The sequence below is a fragment of the Denticeps clupeoides genome, chromosome 12 (assembly GCF_900700375.1).
Source record: "Denticeps clupeoides chromosome 12, fDenClu1.1, whole genome shotgun sequence".
In the NCBI taxonomy this organism is placed as follows: domain Eukaryota; kingdom Metazoa; phylum Chordata; class Actinopteri; order Clupeiformes; family Denticipitidae; genus Denticeps; species Denticeps clupeoides.
Genome location: NC_041718.1, coordinates 11,591,263 through 11,608,654, shown reverse-complemented (window position 1 = coordinate 11,608,654; position 17,392 = coordinate 11,591,263). Strand labels below are relative to the sequence as shown.

The window sequence follows — 17,392 nt, the reverse complement described above, 5'->3', positions numbered from 1 at the left end:
GAATACATTCAGTGTACTGAAGATTTTTAAAAATTTTATTTATAACAAGATCTGTTATTTAGTTTGTAAAGTACTCCAGCAAAAAAAAATTAAAACATTATTCTCTTTCCAATTGAAAGTCTGAGCCTCCATGCATTTTGTACTATAAAAAGCGGTCATTTTTCATTAAAACAAACCAAAAAAAAGGATGTACAATTTTTCAAAAGTGTTTTAAAGTAACATGATTGTACTATTTTTCTCAATTGACAAAACAAACAAAACAAAAGCCAGAGCTGAACAATGCTTACTTGCTGACAGATAGACTAAATGGATTTGTTACTCTAGTTACCGTATAGCTGCGTATCTTGTTTTTGACTTTAACATGCATTAAAATATGGCTGATCACTTTCCAACAGAAGCAGCATCTCAGCACAGCAGCTGATCAAAAGGGGAGGAAATTAAGGAAACAAAAAAGAAGTGAAGACTGGAAAAAAATTAAAATAAAAAATAAAAATATTATAAATGGAGCGTGTTAGAGCGATGGACATGTGCATTTCATAGTGACCTGTTAGAGACGGTAAAATAATAGGAAAAATATATTTATCAAGACGAGAGATTTTAAGATTTTAAGGTTTGGAGCTGTAAAAATGAAAGCAGAGCAAACACTGACCTTTAAAACAAAATATCTAATATCGTTGTTACCCAACCGAGTTCTGGCCATAGGTCACATCAGGTTGTGGCATGCCCTGCCACGGGCACTTAAACTCCAGCCATTTCTCCCAATTCATTCAGCTGAAGGTGTTGGCACTGCCAACCATCAGCTTTCCTCTTCAAAGGCCATAGTCTGACCCTTTAGCTCTGCCCTCAGCCCACCTCAGTTATCCTCATCCCTCCATCTCATTAATGACTGAAAATGCTATGTCTGCATCATAAGCCTCTATAATTAAGCTATAATAAAAGAACATATATATTTTCCTGCTTAGATTATTTTTTTTACGGTACACACACCACAAACACTTGGGTCTGTGCAAGAGAACAATCAGTATTGAACATAGATTTCTGTGAAAATAATATGAAACTACTGATCTTGACACCTGGCATAAAAAAGCTGTACACATGTTGCCCACCATGGCTGCCCCAATGCACTAGTAGCAGGTAGGAGAAAAACACGGCTACCAAGACGACATCGGTACTAACTCGAGCCCAGCATGGAGCTTCTTTCCTCCCACAAGACTGGTCACATAGAATATATCTGGCACTACTGAAATGGAACAATGTTTTTTTTTCTTCTCTATACAATTCATACAAAAATAAAAAATTAAAATTGTTCCAATGTTGATTTTCTAGTTTTCTTTTATCTCCATCTCATTGCACCGAGGTAGTGGCTACTAAGGAATAGGACAGGGGACAAAAAAAATAAACCAAAAGAAAAAAAAATCCTAAAAAATGTTTCTTTCTTGTTAGTTTAAACCAGAATAATTGTAAAAACAAAATATAATACTGCAATCACATACAAAAGTAGTCCTTCATTTTGTACATTTTATACAGTGTTCACAATTTTTCATTGATTTTCCTTTTTCTTTAAAAGGCAAAAAAGGGAAATGTTTTTTTTTTTTTTTTAAGAATGGTATGGTCCAGTCCTATGGACAGTCTATGCCAGTGGGTCCACCAGAGGTTCCTCATCTCCCCGTGAGAGCAGCTCCTTCTTCTCATCTGTGCTTGCCAGGGAATTGCGGCTGTTGTGAGCTCCCATGTAGAGGGTGGCGTAAACCGGGTTGGTGAAGTTAGTGGGCTGTGGTGAACAGAAGAAAAAAAATTGAACACCAGTACATTTCCATGTAGTGTAATGTCTCTGATGTGTGCACGTTTGGCTCCATGGAGGGGGGTTAATTGTGATGAAGCAGAATCTGGACTTTTAGTTCATCGGCAAAGAGCAAAAGGAATTTGGCCATTTGGAAACCCTGGCCTGCAGATCTATATCTGAATATGAACAGTCTACTCATGCAGATCTTATGATATTGGGCAAAGACCACAGGTTTCTTTTCTTGAAGTCAAAAAATACATTGAAGTATATCATACCTTGTCTGGATCTAGTGTAAAGTCTGAGTCAAGGAGTTCTCCAACGTCATCATCGGGTTCCCCTTCATAAATTTTATACGCTGGGTTCCCAATCTCCACGTTCATGGCTCCATTTGTCATCCTCTGGTGCTGGAAGCCCTTGGCCCTGCAGGTACAGACGACAGGAGTCAGTGCCAAGGAAACACTGCATGAAACACTGCATACCTGCTCTGTAAGATGTGTTGACATGTACTAGCACCATAGCAGCACAAGCAGAGAACACAGCCACAAAACACGGAGGCGCCAACAACGCTTGGTGTCACCAAAGAAGCCTGGAACCAAAAGCCACACTTCACAAACACCAACACAACCCAGCATTTACCAAAATATTAGGTTACCTGTTTCTTCATGTACTCCTAGTACTAAACATATTAAACATAACCTGATTCACAGATTACGCATTTGAGATCATAATCTGAGACTAACTGGCTGCTCAAAAGTAGCCAGTTACAAACCAGGAGCGCAAGACTGATTTCTACCTTCCAGTTGCAGTTTGGTAAACACTGGGCATTTACCCACTGGGTAACACAAGGCATTTTCCAAGCACCTGCTTGGACCAATGCAGTCTCATCATGGCAAATAACACACCACAGTATGAAAGGGTCGGCTCTCATGGTCTGGGGTAAGATCTATTTTATCGGTCGTTCAATAGATCACCACCTGCCATCCCAGGGGGTAAAGTGAGCCCCTGACTGAACCGTGGAGAGAGTGCCAGAGGACACGTCCATTTAAAGAATAGTCATTTAAAAAATAACACAAAACGCCACAGGACAACACTGTAAAGTAGAAATGGACAGAACAGTTGGAGGGGTGGGGGTTTATTTTCGATGATGGGCATGGATGGATGGTGTAACCCTAGTGACCGTTACCGCGAATGTCTGGAGCAGGATTTGCCCGGCCTGCCAGACCTGAGGGGCAGAAAAAATCCAGTTAACCAGATGAAGGACAGAAATACAGAGTGGGAAGTCAGTCAGAAGGAAGTTAGAAGATGTAAAAGAGAAGAAGCTCCATGAGAATATATAGACAAATATGTTGTAAGAAAGGAGAGATAGGTGTTGTGTCACGTGTGTGTCTGCTTGGTCAGTAGACAAACTCACCCTCTCATTCTCCTCCTGTACCAGAACACTGCACCACCAGCAAGCAACACCAGCAGCAGCAACAGGAGCACAGGAATCACTATTGAGGCTGTGCCTGCAAATATCCAAATACACACACAGAACGATAAAAAAAAACGGTGCAATAAGCTGCAGTATTACATTGACCCTCAGGTTGGGGATGTAGAGATGGGACTTACGGCCACTGGAGGAAGAGTTCACGTCATTAGAAGTGACCTCACAACGGTGGCCCTGCCAACCCACAGGACATCTGTAACATGAACACACACATGCACAATTGCTGAGTGCCGAAAGTGTGCAGTAGGGTGGTCCAACCTAACAATAAAAATGTTTCATGTATGCTCAATGTAAGTTTCACTTTTAGGGGTCTTCATTTTTATGGTTCGCAGCCTTTAACCACTCGCCTTTAAACCACAACTACAAAGTCACAGGATCAACCCCACTAACTACCACCGTGTGTCTGAGCAAGACACTTAACCTTGAGTGTCTCCAGGGGGACTGTCCCTGTAACTACTGATTTTTAGGGTGGTAGTAGCCTAGTGGGTAACACACTCGCCTATGAACCAGAAGACCCAGGTTCAAACCCCACTTACTACCATCGTGTCCATGAGCAAGACACTTAACCCTAAATTGCTCCAGGGGGGGGACTGTCCCTGTAACTACTGATTGTAAGTCGCTCTGGATAAGGGCGTCTGATAAATGCTGTAAATGTAAGTCACTCTGGATAAGATGTCATAAAAATCGCATATATTAAAATCAGGATTACGGTTCAATATATCGTTCAGCCCTAGTAAGTTGCATTACAAATGCATTACAAATGCATTACAATCTTGACAACTAAATGACACTAGGATTATCACATAGGATGGTGTGTTTACACATCTGGATCCTCCAAGGGGTACGTTACATTTTTTAGTCTATGAGAGCTTACAAATAAAAGGTGTCTTTCTGTGTACAAGACCCACCTGCATTCTGGCAGCTGTGTGCGTGGGTTGAAGCTGCATTGCCCGTTGGCACAGTACTCTTCACAGCTGTAGCAGCTGGGCTGGATTCTGCCATTCTTGCAGCTACACACACAGATAAAATGTAAATAGGGGTACAAGCTGACAAGAAAGCTAAAGTGCAGAGTGTGTGTGTATGAAATACTGTACCTGCAGGTGACCTCTCCGTTGGGCTGATTGGGGTTGATGGGCATGCACTTCCCATCTCGGCAGTAGTGGCACATGTCTACCTCACAGTAGTTGCCTTGGAAGCGTGGCAGGCAGCGACATTGTTGGGAGCCATTGGCCGACTGCAGGCAGGTGCCACCATTGGAACAGACATCACAGCTCCCTGCATAGCAGATAGATCAGCAGCTAGAACTTTTCAATAAATGCAAAATGCAGTTGTCTTGCCCTAGTTATAATGAACAACCATTTTAATTGCTCAAACTGAATTGTATGTGTAGTTATTTTTAGGCCTGTTTAAGATAGTAAACAGACTATATCATCACATGCACGTTAAGACTCCATTGAAAACTTCACATCTTACATAAACTGATATGAACATGTATAAATGTTTGCTTATACTGTACATCGTGACATTCCTACAAATTTGCATCAGGTTCTTTACATCATCAGGTTCTTTGTACATCAGGTTCTTTGACTCACGGTATTGGCACTGGTCTCCAAGGAATTCAGGAGGGCAGCGGCAGGTGGGCTGGTTACCACGGTTGACCGTGCAGTTGCCTCCATTCAGGCAGTGGTTCTTACAGGTGTGGAGGTTACAGCTGGGCCCAGTGAAGCCAGGCATGCAGCGACAGGTAGAAGCACCTGAGATACAGAACAGAGAGTTAAGGTATAAAAGGCCAGTACAGCCTTTGCCGTTTGTTGTGTATGTGAGTGCCTGAGAATAATAGCCTACAGTTGTACACTTTGTTTGTATACCATATATTTTGCATTCTAGCTCTTCACAACGGTAACAAATGTGTGTGTGTACCTGTCGGAGAAGCAGTGCAGGTCCCTCCATTCTGGCAGTAGTCTCTGCACTGCTCGATCTCACAGTACTCCCCGCTGTAGTTGGGCTGGCAGTGGCACTTGGGCTGTTTCCTTGCATTGAGGACACAGGTGCCTCGGTTCAGACAGTAAACATTACACGGGCCACTGGGTGGAGCTAAGAGGGGGAAAATAAAAATCAAAATATGACATTACATGTATAATTGTTATATATGTATGTGTGTGTGTGTGTGTGTGTGTGTGTGTGTGTGTGTGTGTGTGTGTGTGTGTGTGCGCGTCACTCACAGATAGGTGACTGTGTTGGAGTAGGCAGCTCTACACAGGTGGAGTTGTGTAGCACATGGCCATTTGGACAGGTGCATACTGGGCCACTGGGACTCAGCAGACACAACCACTCACACTTCTTCCTGTCACATGGGTTAGTCACTGAAAGTGAAAGAGGCAGAGAGATGTAACACTTCAGATCTCCACAAATCTCAATAAAAATGTGTCAGATATGTTTGTTTGCATCCTCACTTTTAGGCTGTTTGTAGCGGTGGTGTAGTACAAGGTCTGTTGCGTGGTTCATGCTTGTTGTCAGGTTCTCCACTGGCCCTTTTCCAAACTTATTCACTCTGAACACCAGGTTGTTTATGTGGGTGGTGCCATAGATGTAGTCCTCAAAGATGTCGATGCTGAATGGGTGGTGGAGTTCTGCCGGAATGAAAACCAAGATTAGCAAAGCGGATCAAATGTAAGATAAACAAAGCAAAAATTTAACTACTGCATTTAAAACATGGATATATGATCAGGACAGTCATTATAATAATAACATTTATATAGATTAAATAAATTTAAATAGATGAACACACACAGAAAACAAGACCAATCATATCTGATAGCAACCAAGGCAGAAGTGACTCAACTGTTCTTCAGGCTGGAGACGGCGATGACCGGGTCACTTCCATTCAGACGCACACTGCCGATCACTGAGAGTTTAGCATCAGCCCAGTACAGACGCTCATTAAAGTAATCCACCGCCAGGCCTGTGACAGGAACATCACAGTCAGACCTGTGTGTAAGTGAGAATTCTGTGGAGATGGGGGTGCGTGACGTGTTGGTAACACCTGCCTGTAGGCCACTGGATGTTCTCATGCACCAGCGTCTCTCTCAGGGTCCCGTCCATGGCCGCAGTTTCGATTTTGGGGTGATTCCCCCAGTCTGCCCAGTACATGGTGCTGAGAGAGGAACATCATCAGTCAACAAAAGCAACGCTTTCACCCTCATCCTGCCCTTACACAATTCTTCCCTCTCTCACCCTCTCTGAGGGTCCACAACGATGGCATAGGGCTCATCAATCATGCCGGAAATGAGCGTCTTTCTGTGGCCTCCAGTCATCTGTGCTACCTCGATGACATCACGCCCCGAGTCAGTCCAGTAAATATTTCCTGCCACCCAGTCCACTGCAATACCCCGTGGCATCTTCAGCCCTGGAATCTAAATCAGAGAGAACATGTTGTCAAAAAAAATAAGTTCAGGCCTCACAATAAATCCCATAAGCACATTAAAGTCTGAACAGAATTAGATGGAAGCCCATGCCTACCTCCAGGTGAGTGAGGCCAGTCTCACTCTGGCGGCGGTTGCGGTTGGAGGAGGAGCCTCCTTGGCTGGAGGAGGAGGAGGAGGAAGTAGATGGAAGCTCATAAGAGGAAATGGTTCCCATGTGCCAGTTGGTCCAGAAGATGCGGTTGGACTTGACATGGATGTCCATAGCATCAATGCGCACTGTGGCATCTCCCTGGAATGTCTGTCCATATACCAGGTTGGGAGAGCCGGGGTTCAGGTTCCGGATCTCGTTGTCATCGGCAACATACAAAACCTTCCAACTGACCCCCTGAACCGCTGCAATAGATAATTTCAGATCATTTCATCAGGTTGTAGTAAAAGGTTTATACAGAGAGTGAATTCCAATTTTTCGATGGTCTCTCACGGTCTGCTTTGCAGGTGTCGTTCACTCTGGTGAAGTACTTATGGCAGCTGCACTTGTAGGAGCCTTTTGTGTTGTTGCAGATGTGGGAACAGATTCCAAACTGGTTACACTCGTTGATATCTGTAGGAGAGAATTTGAAAGACAGGTAGCTGGATTAATTTTGCATTCCTGCAGTTCCAGCAAATTTAACTCTGGAACTGCACATTGGATTATGATGAATGGCTTTTTCTTACCAAAAACTACTGTTTAAAAGCTTTGGATAAGTGAAATCTCACTTAAAGTGAAGTAATTGTCATTGTGAAACACTGCAACACAGCAGCAACAAAATGTGTCCTCTGCATTTAACCAATCCCCCTTGGTCAGCAGTGAGCATCCATGACAGGTGCCCTGGGAGCAGTGTGTGGGAACGGTGCATTGCTCAGGATTCGAACCAGCAACCTTCTGATTACAGGTCACTTTCCTTGCCCATTAGGCAACCACTGCCTCATTTGTTAAGGGTAAAATAGGAATTGTATAAATAGATTCAATTGTTACCTGTCTGGCCCAAAACCTTCTTCACTGTGGAATTAACCAGGGAACTTTGCTCATATGCACACTGGTTTTTAATTAATAGTCACTTCTTAGCAGGAATGCTAAGGTTTATCAGCTTTAGGTCACTGAACTCTCAATTGTCTAGTGTTTATGGATGACCTCACTAATATAACATGGCTTTGAAAATCTGGTCACCTGGGCAAGGATGACCTACAAGCCCACTAATCAAGATCTATGGTGTTAAGAAAGGGGACAAAGCTTACAAACCCCCGTTCCCCTGGCAAGAAATTGCCATTTATCATAATCCAATGTGTAAATTTTCAGTGAAAATGGAGTTGGGCCAGAGAGAGAACACTTGATGCTGTTTCTTCACATCCTGTTTTATCCTGAAAGAGTGGGTTTTCAGTGGCCCAAAGCTTTTAAACCCTACACACAGAAAGACAAGGATATTTTCCCCTCCACTGAACCAGACGTAACAATTTTAAACATCTGGATAAATACACAGATAAATACAACACTAACAAATGTGAGGAGAAAAATAAATACAGACTTTCTTTGTATATTTTGTGACCACTGTGTAATTAATTCCTTTGCATCTTCTTAAGCATGTACTTATGACAGAGATTCTCAAGCTTTTCCAGGAACCCCCAAACAAAGAGGACCAATTTCTACGGAGATATTTTATTCCTGATCTTCGTCTACAATCACACTAAAGAAAATAGGATAATCATTATTTGATTGTAAAATCAAAACAAAAAAAAGGGTAATTTCTCATTTTAGGATTTTCCGATTTAAGATAAATCATTAACCAGGGTTAGTTGGTCCATATCTAACAGGATACACAGAAATAAATGTGCTAGGGAGTGTTACAATGTTCAGACATCCATGCCACCTGAACAGCCAGTGACCTTTAGGAGAGACATTATGAGTTGGATGTGTGTGAATTTATGATTGATGTACCATCACAGGTTGAAGGTAATGATGTGCGGAACCCAGGTTTGCAAGAGCAGAATGAATCAGTGCCATTCACCACACAGTGGGCCTCCTCTATGTCCCTACAGACCCCACAGACTGGGCCACTGGATTCTGCAAAGACAGACATCATGAAGGATTAAATTAATACATTCCATAATTCTATTACCATTACATTGCATAAAAACATACCTTTTTTAGTACATTTGACTTCATCAGAGCCGTAGTCCTCACAGTCGTTGAATGAGTTGCAGACCAGAACAGTGCTGAGGCATCTGCCATTGCTGCAGGTAAACTCATTCTTCTCACACACCGGTGGGCCAGGGGTCTCTACACACAGAAAGACAAGGACATTTTCCCCTCCACTGGACCAGAGGTAACAATTTTACACATCTGGATCAATACACAGTGCTAGAAAATGTGAGGAGAAAAATAAATGCAGACTTTCATTGTATATTTTGTGACCACTGTCACAAATTAATGAATTCCTTTGCATCTACTACTTCATTCCTTGAAATATGGAGGCATGTACTTATGACAGTGATTCTCAAGCTTTTTCAGGAACCCCCAAACAAACCTATTAGTCTCATAATGAGATCATTTCATGTTTTTTCTGTACACATAGGTAGAAACACGTGCAGTTTTGTAAATATGATTTGATGGTTTGACTTCAACTGTTCTGGTCTTTACATATAAAGGACCCCACTGGGAACAACTGACATATGACAAACTAAAAAAGAACATGGCTGAATCCAGGACTACTCACGGCAATTCTGCTCATCACTGTTGTCCCCGCAGTTGTCCACTCCATCGCACTGCCTAGAAATTGGCAGGCACACTCGGTTGTTATGACAACGGAACTGCCTGGTGGGAGGGCACTGGAACCTCCCTAACATACAGATATAAAGAATGTCAGGGATAATGTAGCACAAATATGGCTAATGCCTCTCAAATAAAAACATTCTGTGTTTGGAAAAAAAAGTTCCAAAAAGTAAAGAGCATTTGAATAGAAAAGAAAACATAGAAGATAAATGTGAGAAAAAGAGAAACAGTGGGATGGAGGAACAGGGAGAGACACTCACTGCACTCTTCTGGGTTCTCATCAGAATTGTCCCCACAGTCATCCTCTCCATCACACTTCCAGCTTAAAGGCTTACAAAGGGTGTTGTTACACTGGAATTCATCTAGAGGGCAGTGTCTTCCCACTTAACACAAAAATAGAGCACATAACACACACACAATGAATAAACAGTCATAAATTATAGCCCCAGAAAAGGATTAAAAAGTGTACGCACTGATGCAAGTTTTTGAGATGGTAACAAAACATTTCAAATCTTTTGTACCTTTAACCTGTACATTTAACTCCTGATAATGTGTTAACAGGAGTTAACACATTATGTCAGTTTGGCATTTTCAGTACACTAAATATGCTGCTAATCTGTGAATGGAGGAAATGTGTATTTGTGGGTGTGTTCTCACCTCCACTCTCACAGTTCTCCTCGTCGCTGCTGTCCATGCAGTCAGGGTCTGCATCACACCTCCACCGTAGGGGAATGCAGTGGCCATTCTTGCACTGGAACTGGTCGCTGTCACACTTCACATCGCAGCCGTGCTGTGAAAACACAGGAGATATTTTATGTGCATGAGCATTTCCAAAATATTCCAACATCGGACATTATAGTGCCCTCTAGCTAATGTTGCATCTAAAAATGGGGCCTTGTTGGAGCTCGATATGTTTTCTCTATGCGGTCACAGGAACAAGGCAGTTTGGCTGCCTGCGATCACAGCAGCCTCTCTTCTGTATTCTGGAGGTCTTCCCTGGCAGCTGTTCAGGGTGGTGTGTTCATTAAAAACACCATTACACATCTGTCATGCAAACTCCAGTTTCAGTCGTCAGCAACGCAGAGCTTGTAATAGAAATCGATCTTGTGTGCGCATTAATCAGTTTCAGATGGCCAAACAGAGAGGGAAAGTATGTGTGTGTGACGGCAAAACAGATTGTACTGGAGACCTGACGCTGTCCTTCAATGAGCATGTAATGTATCCCATGAGAACCACTGCCAGAACACTGATCTTATAATTCTTAGAAATAGCTTGCAGGGAGAATGGTGTGCAAATTCACCTCATCTGACCCATCTGCACAGTCATGATCACCATCACACTTCCATCGTCCGGCAATGCAACGGCCATTTGTGCAGGAAAACTCACTCTCGGAGCACTTACGTGGGACTGTCGGAGAGATAAGACAAGCAGAATGGTGGGGAAAAGAAAAGTTGAATCACAATTTTAAAGTTCACAGACCATTTACAAAGTCACTCCTCACCATGAAGAACACAGTAGGGGAATAATTCTCAGAGAGCAGATGGGGGGGAAGCTCCAGGAAGCATTTGGGGGCTCAGACTTTTGGCAAACGCTAACAGAGAAGGTCAAGCTGACAAACGCAGAGGGGGATGGGAATGCAGTAATGTTGGAAATGGGGTAGAACAGGGCAGGGGGCGTACACTGAAAGGAGAAGGGAGCAAGGCACATACTTTGATAGTGGTGGCGACACCTACCTCTGCCTCATGCCAACCCCACAGGCCAGTGTATGAAATGTGGAACAAGAATAAGATGGAGTGAAAGACGCGTCAATGGCCACACAATGAGTGTGCAGAAAACAAATGGTTAAAAAAAAAAAAAAAACATCAAAGGACACCACAGCGAACTAAAAGCTGACTGTACTGGCATCATGCACACGTGACAGTCCTCTTTTCTACAGCTCTGCTGGCATTATCAAGTCGAAATGAACCTCGATTCCTTTAATCTTAAACAACTTTTTAAGTAAAAACTAGGGATTTAACAATACAAGAAATCAATCACAAAACACACATCCTTACACACTTCCCACTATCCTTACAGATGCATAACCAATGCAACATAATTCATTTTTCATTTCACATGCAATACTATAATCATTGTTCTATTTACTTTGAGAGGCAGGGCAAATATTACATCTATTTTACTCTTGAATTAATGTGGATAATCTATCTGCAGGTGATGTCTGCTGACATTGTGTTAGATCAAGGTATGGGTGGCATGTTGTTGGGGCAGCACAGTCGCTAAAAACCCAAATGTGGCTCAAATGGAAAAAAATGATTGGACCACTACAGCCATAATACAAGCTGATGACATTAATTCACTGCTTTAGCCCAAAGTGTAAAGCGTGTATTGAAATAAGCACACTACATTTGGTAAAGTGAATGGACATGCACAGTCACAATTCATCAAGTTGATCATTCACGTCCCTGTATATTTACGATTATTTATATGATAATTTTTGCCAGACATCAGCAGGCTTGAGGTTTGTGGGCACTGGGACATACCACACTTATCTTCATCAGAGTTGTCTCCACAGTCATTGTCATAGTCGCACTGCCAGCGTCCGGGCACGCAGCGGTTATTCTTGCAGCGGAACTGATATGGCTCACACGTCCTCTCATCTGTCCAATGTAACATACACAGAACACACATTAAAATCCCTCCTCATGCACAATGGAGACATTAAAATATTGGGAGCATTCTCTCTCACCGCATTCCTCTTTTGGCTCATCGGATGCATCCCCACAGTCATCTTCTCCATCACACTTCCAGCGTGCGGGAATACAGCGACCAGAGTCTTTACAGCGGAACTCGTCCACCCCACATGTCATCTGAGCTGAAGAGAGACAAAAAAAACCCCAATATAAATATGAACTCACATAACAGAAATGAATCTGGTCTAAAGTATTTCTAGCACAGATGGGAAACATACTGCAGTTAGCAGGTTCATCTGAGCCATCCACACAGTCATTGTCACGGTCACACACCCACACCCGTGGGATGCAGCGCTTTGTGATAGCACACTGGAACTGATTAGGAGCACAGGTCACCTCCGCTACACAAAAGGAAGAAAGAGAAGGACTTCAAGCCATTTATCAGTGTTTATAGCCATCGGGGTATTACCCATAACCAATCACAGTACTGCAGTGCATCTAAAATCAGTCAGGAATGAAAAAAAAAAACAGATAATGAAATAAGGATTAAAAATATTCTTTCAACCAGACAAGCATGCCTTAATGCACATGGTAGCTGGTTTACGTATAATTCTGATGCTGATGAATGGGTATTTAAAATGAACTGTTGTGGCTGTGATGATGTGTGTGTGTGTGTGTGTGTGAGTGAGTCAGTGAGAGAGAGAGAACAGGAGGACACTTACGACAGTCTTTCTCATCTTCTCCCTCCCCACAGTTATTCTGTCCATTACAGCGGAATATTCCAGGGATGCAGCGGCTGGGATGGGTGCACTTAAACTGGCTGGGCAGACACACATGGATATCTGGGGAACAGATGTGAACATACAACTAAATACATTTTATTTTCATTTTATATATTCAATCAGTCAATCAGAAATGGGCACCTTTTATATATTTTGGGGAGCTAACATTTCAGCTAATGTAATTTACATTTACAGCATTTATCAGACGCCCTTATCCAGAGCGACTTACAATCAGTCTTTACAGGGACAGTCCCCCCTGGAGCAACTCAGGGTTAAGTGTATTGCTCAGGGACACAATGGTAGTAAGTGGGATTTGAACCTGGGTCTTCTGGTTCATAGGCAAGTGTGTTACACACTAGGCTACTACAACTATTACCTGCTGTGGGCAATTCTGGAGTTAAAGTTCTTCATACTGAAGAAAGAGGAGGCAAACAGACACAGAAGAGGGCAGGAAAGGATGTGAAAAACAGATGTGTTCATACCGCAATTAGCCTCGTCCGAGTTATCTTGGCAATCATCATCTCCATCGCAGATGTAGGCGGGGTTAGTGCAGATCCCAGTTCCGCACTGGAACTGACCAGGTCTGCATTTAAACTCCGCTACAGAACAGAAACATAGCATTACATACCTCGAAACACACATAAAGCTGCAAAGCTGGTGTGGTGTGTTTGTGTGGACTTGGTGCACTTACGACAGTCAGCCGGCTCATCAGAGCGATCCCCACAGTCATCTTCTGTGTCACAGCGCCACCAGAATGGGATACACTTATCATTCTTGCAAACAAACTGAGAGACACAAAAGACAGCAAATAGGTATCACAGGTAATGAAACACAAATTATGATGTACCTTCAATTCTGGCATATAAACCGCTACTTCACCGATGTGGATAATTTATGGATTTTCATAGGCTAAGTAGCTTCCAGATGTGATTCCTGGGGGCACAACGTAATGCAACACAAATTATGATGCACCCTAAATTCCGGCATATAAGCCGCTACTTAGCCAATGTGGCTAATTTATGGATTTTTATAGGCTAGGTAGCTTCCAGCTGTGATTCCTGGGGGCACAACGAAGCATTTGCAGACCCTCGACCTCGGTGTGAACAGTCAGTGGAAGGCTTGGAAGATGAGCGGTGAGAAATCATTCACAAAAACTGGCTGCATGTGAAGCATGCCAGTGGATCCTGACAGCATGGTGCATCAGACACCTGCAGCTTATAGACAAGTGTGGATTATTTATGCATTATTTTTTCTTTAAAAGGCTCCATAACATGAACATTTCACTTTGCAAGATTTTTTTTATAAAGTTTCCCTAGCCTGTCTATGGTCCTGCAGTGGCTAGAAATGGCGATCGGTGTAAAGAGTGCTTTGGTTATTCTGCTCCACATTTTAGAGCGCAGCAGCTTAGATTGTTGAATCTGGAATTTGACCCCTTATGACATCATAAGGGGAAAAGTTACCCCCCCTTTCTCACGCTTTTCTCCTCCTCATTACCATTTAAAGCTAAAATCTCGTTTCAACCATTTTGGAAAATTTTGGAAAAGGACTTCAGATACAGTATTTGGGGACCACAAAAACCTATATAACAGCAAAAAACCATGACATTAAAGTTACTAGTTTTCGGCCTATATATTGGTGCGCTCTATAGTACAGAATTTATGGTACTACCATACAATTTAGCACATTTTATTTACATTTACATTTACAGCATTTATCAGACGCCCTTATCCAGAGCGACTTACAATCAGTAGTTACAGGGACAGTCCCCCTGGAGCAACTTAGGGTTAAGTGTCTTGCTCAGGGACACAATGGTAGTAAGTGGGATTCGAACCCGGGTCTTCTGGTTCATAGGCGAGTGTGTTACCCACTAGGCTACTACCACCCTATTTCTCCTACCACCCTATTTCTCTAATTCTACCCACAATCTTCCTCATTGCAAGTTGGCAGTGTAGCAAGTGTTCCTGTTACCTTATTGATACACAATATTGATACACAAAGAGGACTGCTTTCTGTTTTTGTTTTGTGTTTAAATAAGATAGAGCAAATTCTGCATTTAACTGTTTATATTGGTATATACCAGAGCCTAAGATATATGCACAGCATTGAACAACCACAGATTTACTGTGACCCTTTAGTCTGGGTTTAACATTCATAAGGCAGTGGTTGGCCTAGTGGGTAAGGAAACAAACTCGTAATCGGAAGGTTGCCAGTTGGAATCCCGAGCTGCCAAGATGCCACTGAGCAAAGCACCGTCCCAACACACTGCCCCCCGGGCGCCTTTCATGGTTGCCCACTGCTCACAAAGGGTAACGGGTTAAAAGCAGAGGACACATTTTGTTGTGTACCGTTTGCTGTGCTGTGTTTCACAATGACAATCACTTATAAGGTAAATAATCATATTAAAATATGAATAAAAAAGCTGTGTCAATAAATAAATGTGGTGCGGTTCCAAACCTCTCCTCTAGCCTCACCTGGCTGGCAGTGCAGTTGGACAGACACTGGCGTCCGTCGGCTGCCAAGTAGAAGTTTGTTGGGCAGGCGCACTTATAGCCTCCGCCAGGAGAAAGCAGACACAGGTTACTGCAGCCGCCGTTATTCGTCTGGCAGGGGTGATTATTCACTGGAGTTTAAAAAAAAAAAAAAAAAGTTCATTTCTTTCTATGGGTGCACAGACTGGGGTGAGCAAATGTGTGTGTGTGTGTGTGTGTGTGTGTGTGTGTGTGTGTGTTTTGGTAAGATCAAGGCCTTACCCTCAGGTTGTCTGTATGGGTGGTAGATGTGGATGTCCATAGGCCTGTGCAGTGTGCTGATCAGCATGGTCTTGTTGGTGCCAAGCGTCTTATGTGCCCTGTTTATGGACTTTGTCTCCCAATCAGTCCAGTAGATGTACTCCTCAAACAGCGTCATGGCAAAGATGTGGGGGATGTCCTGACTCAGAACTAAAGCCATAAAATACACATCCACTCAAATCATACACATTTAGTGCAATACAAATACCAAAATCTTTAACCATTACTGACCTGTGTGTCGTTTGGTGCCATCCAGACTGGCAAACTCGATGTAGTCTTCTCGTGCATCAGCCCAGTAGATTCGGTCATTGATGAAGTCCAGGGTGAGGCCATTGGGCCAAGTGATGCGGTCCTTTACAATCACACTCCTGTTACTGCCGTCCATCCCGATGCGGCCAATGTGCGGGTTATCTCCCCAGTCTGACCAGTACAGATACCTGTGAGAAAACAGAGAGAATGCCTTATGGTACCATTTTTATGGCTTTAATTTTCTATATAGGAGAATGCTAAATGTTTTAAGATAATGTTTAAGTTGCTGCTTACCCATTGCGTACATCCACTGCCACAGCCCTTGGTTCCCTCAAGCCAGTGTTGACCAGAACAGCACGGTATGCTCCGTTAAGCTTGGACACCTCAATGGTGTCCCGGCCCTTGTCACACCAATACAGGTTCCCTCCCACCCAGTCAACTGCAAGCCCATCAGGGTTACTAAGAGATGTTCGATGAAGGACCTGAAACACCAAAAAGAAACCATCACATCAGCATCATATAAATGTCATAATTCAGCTTGAAGAAGTTATGTTCATACCTGTACGTTGCTGCCGTTGATGTGCATGCGTCGGATCATACTGCCCTGAGTGGTCACATCTGTCCAGTAGATCATCTGTTGCCTGTAGTCAAAGTCCAGAGCTACAGCATTGTTCAAGCCCTGCAAGATACACACACAGACGCTTTAATCTCAGCCGCAAATGTTGTCTTGATCCTTCAACTCAGGTCACACCCTCATGCTCACCTGTTTGATCAGAGTGTAGTTGCTTCCATCTAGGTTCAGCTTTCTCAGGTAGTACCGGTTTGCGAAGATGAGGAAAGGTTCTTCATCTGTCAGGGTAAAACAAATCAACTATAACTGGACTTACATGTTAAAAGATGCTGTGCTGCTGTGGTCAAGTAAGACTTAAATCATACTTCCAAACTGTACTAAAGTACAAAATACTGAAGGATAGTAAAGAGTAGTTTTACTGGCAAATTAATGAGCCAAAGGAAAAAAAGACACAAACCTGAGGTAGATTTGCATATAGTGGGGTCATCAGGGTGCAGTTGGAATCCCTCCACACAGACGCAGTGGAAACTCCCATGCGTGTTTATGCAGTGCTGAGTGCAGGGGTACGTGCTCGTACACTCATCAACATCCACACACGTCTTCCCATCATCCTTCAGTCTGAAACCTGGGTGGCACCTGCACTGCAGGGGGCAAAAGAGAACAAATGTTAAGATGCGCAATCCGAAATGATTTGATGAAGGGTTATATGCTACTCTCTGTATTTTTTCTCCTTATCCTGCATCATTTCTTTGTCCACAAGCATAAAAATCTTGGTCAGAAAAACTGTAGCTAACACAACTATTAATATTGT

General features: G+C 43.0%; 1 protein-coding gene across 2 annotated transcripts in view; it reads right to left on the bottom strand.

Moving 5' to 3' along the window:
• Nucleotides 1-14: 14 nt before the first annotated feature.
• lrp1aa (low density lipoprotein receptor-related protein 1Aa) overlaps nucleotides 15-17,392 on the bottom strand; it is a 100,696-nt gene continuing 83,318 nt past the window's right edge. The window contains exons 56-90 of one of the 2 annotated variants that reach the window (XM_028998440.1): nucleotides 17,039-17,222; nucleotides 16,774-16,859; nucleotides 16,570-16,689; nucleotides 16,305-16,492; nucleotides 15,993-16,198; nucleotides 15,723-15,911; nucleotides 15,444-15,592; nucleotides 13,664-13,757; nucleotides 13,455-13,571; nucleotides 12,913-13,032; nucleotides 12,469-12,591; nucleotides 12,247-12,372; nucleotides 12,041-12,157; nucleotides 10,801-10,907; nucleotides 10,158-10,290; nucleotides 9,761-9,883; nucleotides 9,445-9,567; nucleotides 8,871-9,008; nucleotides 8,667-8,792; nucleotides 7,176-7,295; nucleotides 6,789-7,087; nucleotides 6,504-6,682; nucleotides 6,317-6,423; nucleotides 6,112-6,231; nucleotides 5,723-5,899; nucleotides 5,492-5,632; nucleotides 5,190-5,363; nucleotides 4,862-5,023; nucleotides 4,364-4,544; nucleotides 4,178-4,279; nucleotides 3,392-3,462; nucleotides 3,195-3,288; nucleotides 2,967-3,005; nucleotides 2,059-2,203; nucleotides 15-1,771 (exon numbers count right to left, since the gene is read on the bottom strand). In XM_028998440.1, the coding sequence (XP_028854273.1) occupies nucleotides 1,631-1,771; nucleotides 2,059-2,203; nucleotides 2,967-3,005; nucleotides 3,195-3,288; nucleotides 3,392-3,462; nucleotides 4,178-4,279; nucleotides 4,364-4,544; nucleotides 4,862-5,023; nucleotides 5,190-5,363; nucleotides 5,492-5,632; nucleotides 5,723-5,899; nucleotides 6,112-6,231; nucleotides 6,317-6,423; nucleotides 6,504-6,682; nucleotides 6,789-7,087; nucleotides 7,176-7,295; nucleotides 8,667-8,792; nucleotides 8,871-9,008; nucleotides 9,445-9,567; nucleotides 9,761-9,883; nucleotides 10,158-10,290; nucleotides 10,801-10,907; nucleotides 12,041-12,157; nucleotides 12,247-12,372; nucleotides 12,469-12,591; nucleotides 12,913-13,032; nucleotides 13,455-13,571; nucleotides 13,664-13,757; nucleotides 15,444-15,592; nucleotides 15,723-15,911; nucleotides 15,993-16,198; nucleotides 16,305-16,492; nucleotides 16,570-16,689; nucleotides 16,774-16,859; nucleotides 17,039-17,222 (4,821 nt within the window). In that variant the 3' untranslated portion in view covers nucleotides 15-1,630. The remainder of the gene's footprint in view (nucleotides 1,772-2,058; nucleotides 2,204-2,966; nucleotides 3,006-3,194; nucleotides 3,289-3,391; nucleotides 3,463-4,177; nucleotides 4,280-4,363; nucleotides 4,545-4,861; nucleotides 5,024-5,189; nucleotides 5,364-5,491; nucleotides 5,633-5,722; nucleotides 5,900-6,111; nucleotides 6,232-6,316; nucleotides 6,424-6,503; nucleotides 6,683-6,788; nucleotides 7,088-7,175; nucleotides 7,296-8,666; nucleotides 8,793-8,870; nucleotides 9,009-9,444; nucleotides 9,568-9,760; nucleotides 9,884-10,157; nucleotides 10,291-10,800; nucleotides 10,908-12,040; nucleotides 12,158-12,246; nucleotides 12,373-12,468; nucleotides 12,592-12,912; nucleotides 13,033-13,454; nucleotides 13,572-13,663; nucleotides 13,758-15,443; nucleotides 15,593-15,722; nucleotides 15,912-15,992; nucleotides 16,199-16,304; nucleotides 16,493-16,569; nucleotides 16,690-16,773; nucleotides 16,860-17,038; nucleotides 17,223-17,392) is intronic. The other variant, XM_028998441.1, reaches the window with a different exon arrangement.